Consider the following 15,834-nt stretch of genomic DNA (forward strand, 5'->3'; position numbering starts at 1 on the left):
TTTCTTGAATTTGTACTATCCAGGTTTGCCAAGGTTTACATGATCTCATTTGGAGCATGCATTTGATTTCCTACACAACATGTGTGATCATTGCAGCACCTAAGATCATAGTTCACGACATCTAAACATAACTAACCATAGATTCAGGACAGGCAAATATACCACAGGCAAATTTAAGGACAGACAAATATAGATAGCAACCATATTACTAGCATAACCAATGAGAGATTCAGTTCAACAAACCATAACCAACGAGATTCAGTTCAACAAACCAAAAGTAACCCAACAGATAAACTTAAAGATTCAGTTCACAGCATCACATCATCGATCACATCACGCCGGAGTCAGGGCCTTCGCGAGGGCGGCATGCTGCCCCCTGATCATGTAGTCCTCCCCGCGAATCGCCACATCCTCAGCATGAGACAGAAGGTGATCGAAGCGGCCATCCCTTGGCTTTGGCTTGGTGGTGCAGTAGGGGCAGTGCCACTTCTTGAACTTGCGGTTGTAGAAGGAAGCAACTCCCTTGGCCTTGATCTTCTCCACCTCCTTGGCTGTGAAGGACGCAACGTTGCCCTTGTACACATCATCTCCAGAATCATACTACACACATGAATGAATTGCATTAATATATTATAGATTCATATACACCATGTCAAAGGAACTAAATGAACAAGGGATAGGCTTACCTCATATTCAGAATCGTCACTAAACGCCCCCTCGTATGGGTCGTAGTCGGCCAGCTTCCTCTTTCTCCCCCCCAACCATCCTCCTCCTGAATATACAATTACATCCATCACTAGTAGCCAATTGAAAATTTAGATATGCACACATGACACATTGATCATAGGGCTAATATACTCCCAATATCAGAAATGTTTTAGAAGTGGGGTTTTTTATTTCTATTCCCCTTAGCTCTATGCATTCAAAAACCACATCCATCACTAGTATATCAATGTATTAGATTTGTACACACATTGATCAAAAACCCCAATATGACATTCAAATAACACATTGATCATTGGTCATGCACACACATTGAAGAACAGAGCTAATATAACTACATATTGTGGAAAAAATTATATACTAATGAATCAAATAACTTCTTAATCAATGGATTCCATTTGGGCATATGACATTCAAAACCCCAATCTGAGTAGCATCCAAAAACAAATCTAATAGGAACCCAATCTAAGGCAACGAATCTGAGTAGCATTATAAACCCCAATCTGTGAGCACTAACAAATCTAATAAGCATCATAGCATTAAAACCCCCAATCTGTTCACAACATCTAGCATTTTTGCAACAAATTTATCCAAATATAAAAACAAATCTAAAAACCCCACTCATTGCAGCACCTAAAATCATAGTTCACAACATCTAGCCAGCATTTTTGCAATGAATTTATCCAACAAACCCTAGTCCAAAAACCCCCCCATCCCCCCAACCCATACAAAAAAAAACTCCGGCCCATCCGTCAAACCAACTACTCTAACCATCTAAACTACTGTATGAATCACAATCTAACCAATGCAACTAGGAAGCAACTAACTCTACAAGCTAAGCAAGTGCAAATACCTGCTCCTCCACGGCAGGCGGCGCAACGGGGGATCGGGATGGACTGCGCCGCTTGACGCCATCACCTTCTGCAACGATGAGGCGGAGCCCGCCACATCCGCAGCGGTTGCGAGTTTCCCCACACCTCCGTGGACGCCGCCGACATCCACGGTCACCGCGCCGGGACCCTACAGCTCCACCACATCTTCGGCCGCTGCGCCGGCGTCGCCACGAGTGTCGGCCATCTGACAGATGGAGGCGATGAAGGTGAGGAAGAGGATGCGGTGGGGGAGAGTGAGACAGTGCGGTGGAGGCAGTGGAGGAGAGCGAGACGACGCCGGTGAGGGAGAGGAAGACGATGCGGCTGGGAGGGGATTTAGGGGAAAATGGTAGGGGAGATGGAGGTGGTTGCCCTCTTTATATGATGGGACGTTTCGGGCATGTCCATGGACACGTGCTACCCCATGACCGCGGTCTTGCATGCGCCCACGTATACGCGGCCCCACTCATCAGCTAACAGTCAAAGGCATTGACCCGACGGCAACGTTCGTTATAACCTGTTCTGAGGGTTTCGGGCAAGGAGTGGGGAAAAGTGAGCAAAAGTTAACAGAGTGGGGATGAATGAGTAGAGCTAAGGAACCAGGGGCACAGAAATAAAAATCCCTATCTAATAAAGTACGATTACGACGTTCGGACACACCATTTCGCTATGGTGTTCCAGGTGGCGTGAGTTGCAAAACTATTCCACATTGTTTCAAATGAAGACCAAACTCGTAACTCAAATATTCACCTCCACGATCATATCGTAGAAACTTTATTTTCTTGTTACGATGATTTTCCACTTCACTCTGAAATTCTTTGAACTTTTCAAAAGTTTCAGACTTATGTTTCATCAAGTAGATATACCCATATCTGCTCAAATCATTTGTGAAGGTCAGAAAATAACAATACCCGCCGCGAGCCTCAACACTCATCGGACCACATACATCAGTATGTATTATTTCCAATAAGTCAGTTGCTCGCTCCATTGTTCCGGAGAATGGAGTCTTAGTCATCTTGCCCATGAGGCATGGTTCGCAAGCATCAAGTGATTCCAAAAGCCCATCAGCATGGAGTTTCTTCATGCGCTTTACACCAATATGAGCTAAACGGCAGTGCCACAAATAATTTGCACTATCATTATTAACCTTGCATCTTTTGGCTTCAATATTATGAATGTGTGTATCACTACTATCGAGATTCAACAAAAATAGACCACTCTTCAAGGGTGCATGACCATAAAAGATATTACTCATATAAATAGAACAACCATTATTCTCTGATTTAAATGAATAACCGTCTCACATCAAACAAGATCCAGATATAATGTTCATGCTTAACGTTGGCACCAAATAACGATTATTCAGGTCTAAAACTAATCCCGGCGGTGGATGTAGAGGTAGCATGCCGATGGCGATTACATAGGCTTTGGAACCATTTCCCACGCGCATCGTCACCTCGTCCTAGCCAATCTTTGTTTAATCCGTAGCCCCTGTTTCAAGTTGCAAATATGAGCAACAGAACCAATATCAAATACCCAGGCACAAATTTCATCCACATCCAATGAAAACACGTAAAAACTTCATTCGCTAATCTCATGAAAGTGTTAGGTGCATTAGTTAACCCAAAAGGCATGACTAACTAATCATATAAGCCAAACTTAGTTTTAAATGTTGTTTTCCATTCATCTCCCAATTTCATACAAATTTGATGGTATCCGCTACTCAAATCAACTTTGGAGAATATTGTAGATCCACTTAATTCATCAAGCATATCATCTAGCCTAGGAATAGGATGATGATAACAAATAGTAATATAATTAATGGATCTACAATCAACACACATACGTGATGCACCATACTTTTTCAGCACTGAAATAATAGGAACAACACATGGACTAAGGGATTCACATATATAACCTTTGTTGAGCAGTTCCTGTACTTGACGCATAATCTCCTTCGTCTCCTCTGGATTGGTACGGTATGGCGCACGGTTGGGCAGTGATGCACCAGGAATTAAGTCAATCTGATGCTCAATCCCTCGAATGGGTGGTAATCCTGGTGGCATGTCTCGTGGGAAGACGTCAGTGAACTCCTGCAAAATGTTAGTGACAGGAGGAGTCAAAGAAAAAGGCACGTCCTTGAATGAAAATAATGCCTCTTTGCACACAAAAGCATATCAAACGGATTTACAAAATCTGGATCATCAATATCAAATTTGGTGGCAAGTAAATATCCACTTTCAATTTAATTTCATAGGCAACACTAGATGATGGTTTGTTATTAGCCTTCATTTGTTCCTCAAATTCTTTTGCCACAATCTGATTTTCACTCTTGTGTTGCTCCTGTTGTGCTTTACTAGCTCTATTAATATCATCTTTCAAAATCTGGCCAGGAGACATCGGAAGCAAAGTAATATGATTATCCTTATGAACAAGAGTATACTAATTCTTTCTACCATGGTGTATGGAATTTTAATCGAATTGCCATGGTCTACCAAGTAATAGAGAGCATGCTTGCATGGGTACCACATCACAATCAACATAAATCAACATATGTAGTGATACTAAAATGCACACAAACAGTATGTGTTACCTTCAGCTTGCCACTGTTGTTGAACCATTGTATGTAGTAAGGATGAGGATGTTGTCTAGTGGTGAGAGACGGCTTCTCCACCATCTCTGTTCTAGCCAAGTTGTTGCAACTCCCTACATCTATGATGACGCGAACAGAACGTTCCTTCATAAACCCCTTTGTATGGAACAAACTGTGCCTTTGATTTTGCTCAGCTTGTGTTACCTGCACACTCAAAACATGTTGAGCAACTAAACTTTCATACCTGTCAGCATCTTCAGCAGCCATGTGTTGCACCTCTTATCTAGAATTATCTCCACCATGTTCTTCACTTGCAATAAGAGCTAAAGTCTCCTCATCATAGTCACTAGTGGACTCATACCCACCATCCTCAGTAACAATCATCACACGCAGAGATGGGCATTTGCTCGCATAGTGATCTTCACGCTTGCAACGATGACATATAACATCATGTGTTTGCCCAATGATGCCATGGCTGAAGAAGAGCTCTGTGCGGGACCGGGTGGTGTGCACTTGGCGAATGGTGGTGGTGGCGCTTGTTTTCTTGTATCATGATTGGAGTTAGCAGATGAAGTAGGCGGTGTTGTGGCAGGATGTGTGGAAGTAGAGGATGTACGTGGTGTCCATGATAAAGATCAACCTGCAGAAAAATTAGTTCGCGCCAATGTCTGTCAATCTTGAACTTCACGTTCAGCTTTGCAAGCAAGATGGAATAAACGAGTGATATTGTTATAATCCTTATACTCTAAACTGATCTAAATCTGTCTATTTAATCCACCCATAAAACATGCAAGTATAGCTTCATTATCCTCAACAATACCACATCTAATCATGCTGGTTTGTAATTCCTCATAATATTCCTCTACATGATTTTTTCCTTGTCAAATGATGCAATTTTTTGAGTAATTCACATTGATATATGGTGGAACCCAACGAGTAAGCATAGCAGTTTTCAAAGCAGCCCAAGTAGTTGGGATATTATCATGATATAATCTACAATGTTCAGACCACCAAACACAAGCAAAACTAGTGAATGCACAAACAACAGCAACGACACATCTATCCTCGGAATATTGTAAACATGTAAAACGTTGTTCAGTTTCTACTCCCAAGTAAGATATACATCAGAAACGTATCTACCCTCAAATGGCAGAATATTCAGTTTTAGTTTAGGAACATGGTCATGATCTCATACCTAAGGTGGTGGTGCAGCCCTACCATCGCGATTATATGCATGTGGGCGACCTGGCGGTGGTGCTGGTGGTTGCAAGTAGTTCTGATTTTGCACAACCTCATCCCCTAATCGTCCTCCTCCTCGGCAGTAGCAGCAGGAGCCACAGAAGCAACACCACCGGAATGTTGGCCTTCCTCAAGAGGAACACGCTTCGCTCGTCCTGCTGGATCGCGACATGGAGCCGGTTGTTGTTGTTGCAACAGTGTAGTAGGGGCAGCAGGTGGTGGTAGACGCGTGAGCACTTCAGCGAACTTGGCATCCAACTTGGTGTCAATTGTCTTCTCAATATCATATATCCTGTCAAGGTACCTTCCCAAAGCTGCTCATCACGTCTTGCACCTGTTCACCCAACATTTGCTGAAATTTATCATGTAACGCCTTGTTTGTCATGTTCTCCCAGTCAGTCTCGTCGGCTTATAATTCTGTTATGGTTAGCAGCAATAGAAACACACAAGAATATGATTGTACAGACTACTAGGCTAGACCATGCTAGAGACGCGAGCCTAGAACACTTACAAAATCACGGCGCTGCACGTAAACAAGGCAGAAGCATACTCTGATTTTTTTTTCACCCTTTTCACTTTTTGCCTCTTTTCTTTGCTCCGCAACAATTTTTTTCAAAAAAGACTACAAATGGTCTAAAAACTGCCTAGCCAGAATTTTCCAGACTTAGTTTTTTTTACTACGGGTGGCACGGAAGTTGGGTAGTCCAACTTGGTCATGACTCGTACTAGTACGTGATCTGGAAATCAATAACATAGAAGTAAATACTAGACTTGGAATAGGATTGGTGGCAGAGATGAATCCGGTGGAACTCAGACATGTGATGGATATATGTAGTGGTGATGGAGCACGGACTAGTGGTGAATCTATGGTGGAGGTGGACTCGGGTTGGCGTGATGGCGCCGCAAGTGTGGTGGTGTATATGGACTCGGTTGGCGACGGATATGTGATGGTGGTATATGGCAGCGGTGATGACGATGGTGGTATATGACAGCGGTGATAATGATGGTGTGGCGGCGGCGTGACAACCTATGGACAGAACTCCAAAAATCTAAGGGACTAGGCGTTAAGACCAGCAACTCAACACGACAATGCAACCACAAATTCAACAAAGCAAAAACACTGAAAAGATTATGCAAAGGCTCATATTGGTTCGGATATGATGAACTAACCCTAATATTTTTGGCTTTTTCGTGGACTCTAGGTATGAAAAACATACGCAATCTAGACTACGAGAACTGCTAAAATCTCACCAAGCAACCTGGAAATCTGATACCACTTCATAAAGGCAAAGGTGTCCCGTCTTTTGATGAGATAGTGGCTATCGTTTTTGGTGGAGTGGACTTTGACGATCCGACTACAAACGTGCGAAGACGTGTGCCTAATCAATCGCTAAACCAACTCCGGGAGATTATTGACCACGTCGGAGCACGATCAACCTGACCATGAAGGTCTATTTCCTGCACGGCAAACGAAGAACAAGCAAGAAGTTGAAATTGCAATCTGAATATTGCGAATAGAAGAGGAAAACTTTATTAATGAAAGTGGGGTTCTGTGACGTCTTGGTCTGGTCGTAGAACACAAACGAAGGACGCGAAGTTGCAGCTGTGGCGAACTTTTAATCTAAACAAAACCCAATTCTAAATGTTGCCTTAAGGGCTATACTTATAGGGGAAAAGAGAGGGGATTTCTTCCACCCTTGGCAAGGTGGTACTAAAACACCTCCTGAGTCATTCCCCCCATAATACAGACTCTAAAAATAACCTACGAAGTTGTCGAAACTACATGGGCCTGGCCCAAAAATAAGGTGGCGCATCACCTATATTAAGCTATGGACGAAATTTATGAAAGGACATCTTGTATATTTCCTCCATGTCCTTGGATGTCATCATGGTGGCTCCAAAGTGCTGAGAACTCCACCAGAAACTTTGTTCTTCTTCCCCTTGCGCGCACCATCATCTCCATGCTTAATCATGCTCCAATGTTCATCCTTCTTGTCCATGCTGGGTTCTTCATTTGTAACCAAAACAAAAGTATCCCATTTAGGCAGCATCATATTCTCGTGAACATTACAATCGTTGCCAAGAAACGAAAGTACGTACCTGGTAATTTAGTTGGCGTGTGTGAGCTCTAGTAATTGGTCCAGTATATGTAGCAGCAGGGGTTGAGGGTGTAACTGTAGTACTGATGTCCTCATCAATTGCCATCGAAATTATCCAAATCCAAAACCAAGGGGCGATGGTCAGAGAGTACGTGTTCTTCGTTAATAGCCGTTGCCGGAGGAAATTTATGTGCCGACTCTACATTACAGACTGCACGATCAAGACGTTCCCAAATCTAACCTCTTCTCCAAGTGAAGGGGTTGCCAATGAACCATATGTCGTCCAAACCACACTTTGTGAGGAAATCACGGGAGTCCTTCAACATTACGTTTGGTCTCACAATGCCACCCTCATTTTCCGGCGAAAACAAAATCTCATTGAAATCTCCTAAAACCACCCATGGATAATTACCCTTTTTATACTGGTTATGAATAACCACCCAAGATAAATTACAATCAGTCCAGTCTGGATGGCCATAAAAACCCGTAAAACGCCACATTACAACATCCTCATTCATAAATAAAATATCAATAGAATTTGGCGACATATAGTTTAATTCAACTCTATTCACTTTATAATAAAACTAGACAAGGCCACCCACCTGACCATCACTCTCCACCACAAACATGGAATCAAAACCTAAGACACCACGAAGGTCATCAGCTTGACATTTATTCAAGTGGGACTCTAAAAGGAAAATTAAGTTTGCCTGAATACACCCTTGAAGATCCAAGAGATCCCTAACTGTCGTGGTAGAGAGCATCCCATGGCAGTTCCAACCAAGGATTTTGATTTTGCCAGGAGGACCTCCTGTCCAGAGGCCACCGATGCGCCATCATCTCCAACCGACTCCCTCCTCTCCTGCACATATTCTTCTTCCTTCTCCTCCGTCTCCTTTGCTACATGGCTGACTACACCATCCACATCCTTAACCATTTCCACCCTACTTGTACACACTCTCTTACTTGATATATCTACATTATCATATAACATGCGCTCAAACCTATCCATATTATTTTTCTCAAAAGAAAACACTGTATTACTATACCCGTCGGAGGAGCGACGGAAAGAGGTCTTTTCTTTTTTCCTATCATTTTCATACGAGCATCTTTCAAGCGGTCATTACCTCCTTCTTTTCTAGCTTTTCTCCCTCTACTCTTTGGATGGCGTATAACAGACTTTGTAGCCTTGAAAGTGAAATATCCACCCATAGCATGTTCACCCACGGCATTCGCGCCTGCAATTTTTGCAGCTACCGCACTGCTCAGCACCTCCAGCATTCCTGACTGGAAAAGGAGCTAGCCCTTCTGGACCAGATGCTGATTAGCGTTAGCTATATGATGCCCCAGCGCGGCCAGGTTTTGCCCCCTGGCTAGTCCTAGCAACATTTGTGGCTAGCTTGAAGCTAGACGGCATCAACTGTCGTGACCCCTGGCCCTGTTGGCCTTGAGTCACGACCGTACGGCAGGGAGTGCGAGTGAGTTGAGGCCCTAGCCCTCCTGGCCGGAGCTTCTTGGCGGAGCAAGCGCCATGTCTTGGCCCTGGCCCTCCTGGCCGAAGCATCTTGGATTTTTGTTGCTGGAGCCGAAGACCAGGGGCTCACCACTCCGGAGGAAACCCCCAAAGTGGGAAGCTCTCTTGCATCTCTGCACCACATTCAACCTCAAGTATACAACCTATGAGACCGAACCAGGTTGAATTTTTGCATCATCCACGTGCTCTGTTTTGCAACACTTGAGGTTGGCTTGCTGGAAACTATCGATTCGGCAGTTTCTAGTGGGTCTGCCTTTAAAGTCCGTATGATGCAGGTCAAATAATGAATGAACGAAAACAGTTCAATTTCTTTTCGCGTGGGTCCGGTTGGGCTTTCGAAAACGTCCGGTCAAAATATGGCTTTTAAATTAAATTAAGTTGAGAATTAGTAGATGATAGGAGCAACCAAATACGGCCGAAGTGAGCGGCGGAAGTTTGGGGCACTGCCAACGCCGCGTGGAGACACGGTTCACCGCTGACTGACATGGACATGTTTGACCTCGGAGCACGCATGCGCGCTTCGACCTTGAGCGTGTGCCGCATCCCATCTGCCAGCTAGGCTCCACCACGTCATGTTTCAGTCCACGTCGCTAGCGCGGCGAGCCGTGGAGAATCCGCGTGCCTGTGCGCGATGTGATCGAATCTTGTCGCACGAGATTCTTGCCAAATTTGATTGGCAATAATGAAGACGCGACGAGATAAATGATTGGGTCTTATCAGTACCAGAGTATGCGTACCGTAAGTACATCATGCGTTAAACCTAAGCTCTTGACCGCAGATTCGACGTCTAATAACCGTACAGGTTCAAAGGAAGAAACTATTAGTCTATGAGCAATCAACAAGGTGTTCCATGAGGTAGAAAGAAATCGAAATCAGCTACCATGACGGTCATCTAAAGTACACCATCACAGCTTGGCGACTATGTTATGTTTTGCCGTCATTTCGATGCCAGCGTGTCAACAAAAACTCAAAACAGTCGCACTGCAAAAGCAAGGAAGCTAGAATTCTCAACAGTAATGTTCACACGGGGCGCCAGAGCCAAAGCCTCTATATATACACCTCCCCTCCTCCCTCCCATTTCCCCACACAGGCGCACGCCTCCTGGCCAAGAACACACCACTTCCCAGTCGTCAACTAGCTGCTAGCTAAAGCTTGCGCTGAGCTTAGGTAGCACCTCACACGCGCCTAACTCGATCAGTTCTCTCTACGAGAAGTCAAGCTAGCTGAGGATTGTCGAGTACGTAGTAGCACAATTTAAGTGATGGCGGTAGGCAACGGCGGCGCCAAGAAAGTGGTGGCGCCCATGGAGGTGTCCGTGGAGGCCGGGAACGCCGGGGACGCGGCGTGGATGGACGACGACGGCCGGCCCCGCCGCTCCGGCACGTTCTGGACGGCGAGTGCGCACATCATCACCGCCGTCATCGGCTCCGGCGTGCTCTCGCTGGCCTGGGCCATCGCGCAGCTCGGTTGGGTGGCTGGCCCAGCTGTCATGCTCCTCTTCGCCGCCGTCATCTACTACACCTCCACCCTGCTCGCCGAGTGCTACCGCACGGGTGATCCGGCCACCGGGAAGCGCAACTACACCTACATGGACGCCGTCCGCTCCAACCTCGGCGGTCCCAAGGTCATCTTCTGCGGTGTCATCCAGTACGCCAATCTCGTCGGCGTCGCCATTGGCTACACCATCGCCTCCTCCATCAGCATGCGGGCCATCAGGAGGGCCGACTGTTTCCACGCCAACGGACACGCGGACCCGTGCAAGAGCTCCAGCAACCCATACATGATCCTCTTCGGCCTCGTGCAGATCGTCTTCTCGCAGATCCCCGACTTCGATCAGATATGGTGGCTGTCCATCGTCGCCGCAGTCATGTCCTTCACCTACTCCGGCATTGGACTCTCCCTCGGCATCACCCAGACCATATGTATGTCGTCGGAACTCCAAACATACCCTTTTTTTTCTTATTAGTACGTATATAAGTTATCCTATACAGTACTTAAGACGATGAAATTGCAGCCAATGGTGGAATCAAGGGCAGCCTCACCGGCATCAGCATCGGCGTCGGTATCACGGCCACACAGAAGGTGTGGCGCAGCCTGCAGGCATTTGGCGACATCGCCTTCGCCTACTCCTTCTCCAACATCCTCATAGAAATCCAAGTACGTAAAAGCCATGACCGAGCTGTGCTCTGCTCAGTGAGTGTAATTCGTCGTTTTGCTCTGTTTTTCCTGTCGCTGACTGGCATAGGGGTGTTTCTCAGGACACGATCAGGGCGCCGCCGCCGTCTGAGGCGAAGGTGATGAAGCAGGCGACGCGGCTGAGCGTGGCGACGACGACGGTGTTCTACATGCTGTGCGGGTGCATGGGGTACGCGGCGTTCGGTGACGCAGCCCCCGACAACCTCCTCACCGGGTTCGGATTCTACGAGCCCTTCTGGCTGCTGGACATCGCCAACGTGGCCATCGTCGTGCACCTCGTCGGCGCCTACCAGGTCTTCTGCCAGCCCATCTTCGCCTTCGTCGAGCGCTGGGCCGCGTCCACATGGCCAGACAGCGTCTTCATCTCCCGCGAGTTCCGGGTGGGGCCATTCGCGCTCAGCGTGTTCCGGCTGACGTGGCGGTCGGCCTTCGTCTGCCTCACCACCGTCTTCGCCATGCTGCTCCCGTTCTTCGGCAACGTGGTGGGACTCCTCGGCGCCGTCTCCTTCTGGCCGCTCACCGTCTACTTCCCCGTCGAGATGTACATCAGGCAGCGCGGCGTGCCCGGCCGGAGCATGCAGGGGATCTGCCTTAGGATGCTCAGCGTCGGATGCCTCATCGTTTCCATCGCCGCCGCGGCGGGCTCCATCGCCAACGTCATCGAAGCTCTCAAAGTGTACAAGCCGTTCAGCGGCTGATTTGCCGCACGTGCACCAACTTAGTTATAACCGCATGCTATACATACATACTACACGTTCGCCGAGAGGCCCCTGTTGAACCTAGTTATTGCACCTACCGGATTAGGCGGCCTTTGGTTGCATACCTCGGAAAATGAGGGGCCTAAGCAGAACGGCAGGAGGTGCTCTTTGTAATGAAGACTAAGAGCGTAGGGTGCCTTATGCAAAATAGCTCCTTTTTTGTCAAGGGGACCTAATTTTTGTTGTACAATCTGGTGTACCAGAGGAAAAAAAATCCAGTATATACACATGAAGACAAGATAAAACTTTCAGATTTGCTAAATCTTAGTCGAGTGAGACTTAGGCATATCTTGTTTAATGCTATATTCATGAGATCTTATGTGAATGTCTCAATGATTGAGACCTAGCCCCACCCAAGAAAAATATCCTTGTGCCTCAGTTCTCTTGACATCTATATATAGGGTCCTTATATATATTGTTAGGAATACCTATAGTCTTCGAAATCATGATAAAGACCCATTGTTGTCTGAACCATACATGAATAATTTTGGGGTTCACTGAAATCAACGCAACATCCGTAATCTCAACTAGATGTTTTGAACCTTGATGAAATCATTAGAGAGGTGCAAGCCTATGCTCTTGAGCTTACAAAAGATGTAAAGTTATCTTACTTTAACTTGTGCCCCACAAAAGGAAATGGTCCAACGTTTTTGAAACAAATAATTGCGGCACACTGTTTGCAAGAGAATATCTAGATTAGCAAGTGGGGAATCTTAGGTAGATCATTGATGATAAGCTCTTTTCTCTCATCCAAAGAAGAAATGGGTGGACAGCCAAGTAGGATGGGTACACAGGGTACTAATCACGAAAGCGCGCTCACATGGACCATTTATATTGCTTTCTTTATTTTCTTTGCGGGTATGGAAAATGAAAAAGAACGGCCAAGCAAACTTGGAATCCTTGCATTTGCTTCTTAGATATTTGTTTGTGATAATTGGTGATTGCATTATAGGAGTATGTAGCTGTCCTGCTCTGTTTAGCTGCTAGCAGCACGGGGGATATGCCAAATCTGGCCACACAAAATTAATGTGTTTAAACTTCAACTAACACGACCTTCCGAAAAAGAAGAGTCTGTTTTCTTGCATGAAGAGATAAGTTATAATAGCGCCAATAATAGTGTGTGTGTGTGTGTAAGCCAATCGGTCTACATAATCCAACATGTATTTTTAGAAACACAGCCATATCCTATGGTCCGTTCCTTTTCTTTAACAGCAGTGGTTCGTTTCGCAATAGGCGAAAGGGAGGTGGAGAAGTTCCCTCGGTTGGCCGCCGGCCAGGCCATTGGCTCCTCCCCTCTCCGGCAGCAGCTGCGGTAGCAGGAGAGCTGGGGAGCCCCGGATTTGTGCCCTCGGTCTGTACATGGTAGGGATAGATTTTCAGGTGTCGGCGTTTGGATGGTGGTGGCGACGGCATGAGAAATAAGTCTTCCTCGACCTCAGCCTTATCTGGGGATTTTCCTCGGAGGCGGCGACCAGGTCGGCGGAAGGTGGTGCAGTGGTGTGTTGGCGTTCGACATCGGTAGGCTTCTTCTGACACTACTTCCTAAGAAGACGGATGCTGTGAGAATTGAGCAGTTCAGGCCGATCTGCCTACTCAATATTAGTTTTAAAATATTCACCAAGGTCGGGACTAATAGGCTCACACAGATTGCGCATTCTGTGGTGCAGCACTCCCAAACTGCTTTCATGCCGGACAGAAACATCCTTGAAGGGGTGGTCGTCCTTCATGAAACGCTCCATGAAATCCATTCCAAGAAGTTAGATGGGGTCATTTTTAAGGTGGATTTCGAGAAAGCGTACGATAAGGTTAAATGGCCATTTCTCCAACAGGCATTGCGTATGAAAGGTTTTGATGAAGCCTGGCGACGTCAGGTTGAATCATTTACGCAAAAAGGGAGTGTGGGAATTAAAGTGAATGACGATATTGGTCATTACTTTCAGACACATAAAGGCCTTAGACAAGGAGATCCGATGTCCCCTATCTTGTTTAACAGTGTGGTTGATATGTTAGCCATCTTGATAGGAAGGGCTAAGGAGAATGGTCAAGTGGGTGGCTTGGTACCTCATCTGGTTGATGGAGGTGTATCCATCCTTCAGTACGCTGATGATACAATCATCTTTATGGAGCATGACCTGGCCAAGGCGAGAAATATGAAGCTGGTGTTATGCCTCTTCGAACAATTGACCGGGTTAAAGATTAACTTTCATAAGAGCGAGCTGTTCTGCTTTGGTAGAGCCAAAGACGAACAGGAGGCTTATAGGCAATTGTTTGGGTGCGACTTGGGGGAATTACCTTTCTCTTACCTAGGTATTCCAATCCACCATAGAAAGCTGACCAATAGAGAATGGAAGTGCATCGAAGACCGGTTTGAGAAGAAACTGAGTTGCTGGAAGGGCAAGCTCATGTCATATGGAGGCCGATTAATTCTGATTAATTCGGTGCTCACGAGTATGCCTATGTTTCTCTTATCGTTCTTTCAAGTCCCAGTTGGTGTTAGGAAAAGACTGGACTTTTATCGATCGCGTTTCTTTTGGCAGGGTGATGATCTAAGAAGAAAATACAGACTTGCAAAATGGGATATCATCTGTAGACCGAAAGACCAAGGGGGTCTTGGTATTGAGAATCTTGAAGTTAAGAACAGATGCCTTCTTAGCAAGTGGCTGTGGAAGCTTTCTTTTGAGACTCATGCCATGTGGGCCCAAATCCTTCGCAGCAAGTACCTACAGACAAAGTCCTTGTCCCAGGTCACAGTCAGGCCAACTGACTCGCCTTTCTGGAAAGGCCTCATGAAAGTCAAATAATCTTTGTTTAATAGGACAAAGGTTGTTATTGGCAACGGCGCTAGTACACGCTTCTCGGAGGATACTTGGCTCGGCGAGACTGTTGGGAATCGTAGCATAATTTAAAATTTTCCTACGCTCACCAAGATGCATCTATGGAGTCTACTAGAAACGAGGGAAAGGAGTGCATCTACATACCCTTGTAGATCGCGAGCGGAAGCGTTTCAATGAACGTGGATGACGGAGTCGTACTCGCCGTGATCCAAATCACCGATGACCGAGTGCCGAACGGACGGCACCTCCGCGTTCGACACACGTACGGTGCAGCGACGTCTCCTCCTTCTTGATCCAGCAAGGGGGAGGAGAGGTTGATGGAGATCCAACAGCACGACGGCGTGGTGGTGGATGTAGCAGGTCTCCGGCAGGGCTTCGCCAAGCTTCTGCGAGAGAGAGAGAGGTGTTGCAGGGGAGGAGGGAGGCGCCCAAGGCTGTAGGTTGCTGACCTTCCTCCCCCCTTATGTAGGCCCCCTGGGGGGGGGCGCCGGCCCTGGAGATGAGATCCAAAGGGGGGGGCGGCGGCCAAGTGGGGGGGAAGGGGTGCCTTGCCCCCCAAGGCAAGGGGGAAGCTCCCCCCCCCCAGGGTTCCCAACCCTAGGCGCAGGGGGGGCCCAAGGGGGGCGCCCCAGCCCACTAAGGGCTGGTTCCCTTCCACTTTCAGCCCACGGGGCCCTCCGGGATAGGTGGCCCCACCCGGTGGACCCCCGGGACCCTTCCGGTGGTCCCGGTACAATACCGGTAACCCCCGAAACTTTCCCGATGGCCGAAACTTGACTTCCTATATATAATTCTTCACCTCCGGACCATTCCGGAACCTCTCGTGACGTCCGGGATCTCATCCGGGACTCCGAACAACTTTCGGGTTTCCGCATACATATATCTCTACAACCCTAGCGTCACCGAACCTTAAGTGTGTAGACCCTACGGGTTCGGGAGACATGCAGACATGACCGAGACGCCTCTCTGGTCAATAACCAACAGCG

At 46.8% G+C, this 15,834-nt stretch overlaps 1 protein-coding gene across 1 annotated transcript; it reads left to right on the forward strand.

The window, feature by feature from the left end:
* Positions 1-10,129: 10,129 nt before the first annotated feature.
* LOC123120041 (amino acid permease 3) lies at positions 10,130-12,276 on the forward strand. Its single transcript, XM_044540050.1, has 3 exons — positions 10,130-10,982; positions 11,075-11,217; positions 11,319-12,276. The coding sequence occupies exons 1-3, from the start codon at positions 10,322-10,324 to the stop codon at positions 11,952-11,954; spliced, it is 1,440 nt and encodes a 479-aa protein (XP_044395985.1). The 5' UTR covers positions 10,130-10,321; the 3' UTR covers positions 11,955-12,276.
* Positions 12,277-15,834: the final 3,558 nt, after the last annotated feature.

The sequence above is a fragment of the Triticum aestivum genome, chromosome 5D (assembly GCF_018294505.1).
Source record: "Triticum aestivum cultivar Chinese Spring chromosome 5D, IWGSC CS RefSeq v2.1, whole genome shotgun sequence".
Taxonomy (NCBI): Eukaryota; Viridiplantae; Streptophyta; class Magnoliopsida; order Poales; family Poaceae; genus Triticum; species Triticum aestivum.

Bases quoted from the DNA above. Each gene is read 5' to 3' on its own strand.
- LOC123120041 (XM_044540050.1), top strand. From the start codon at position 10,322: ATGGCGGTAGGCAACGGCGGCGCCAAGAAAGTGGTGGCGCCCATGGAG. The intron at 10,983-11,074 runs GTATGTCGTCGG...ATGAAATTGCAG, and splicing joins CGGCATCACCCAGACCATAT to CCAATGGTGGAATCAAGGGC. The intron at 11,218-11,318 runs GTACGTAAAAGC...GGTGTTTCTCAG, and splicing joins ACATCCTCATAGAAATCCAA to GACACGATCAGGGCGCCGCC.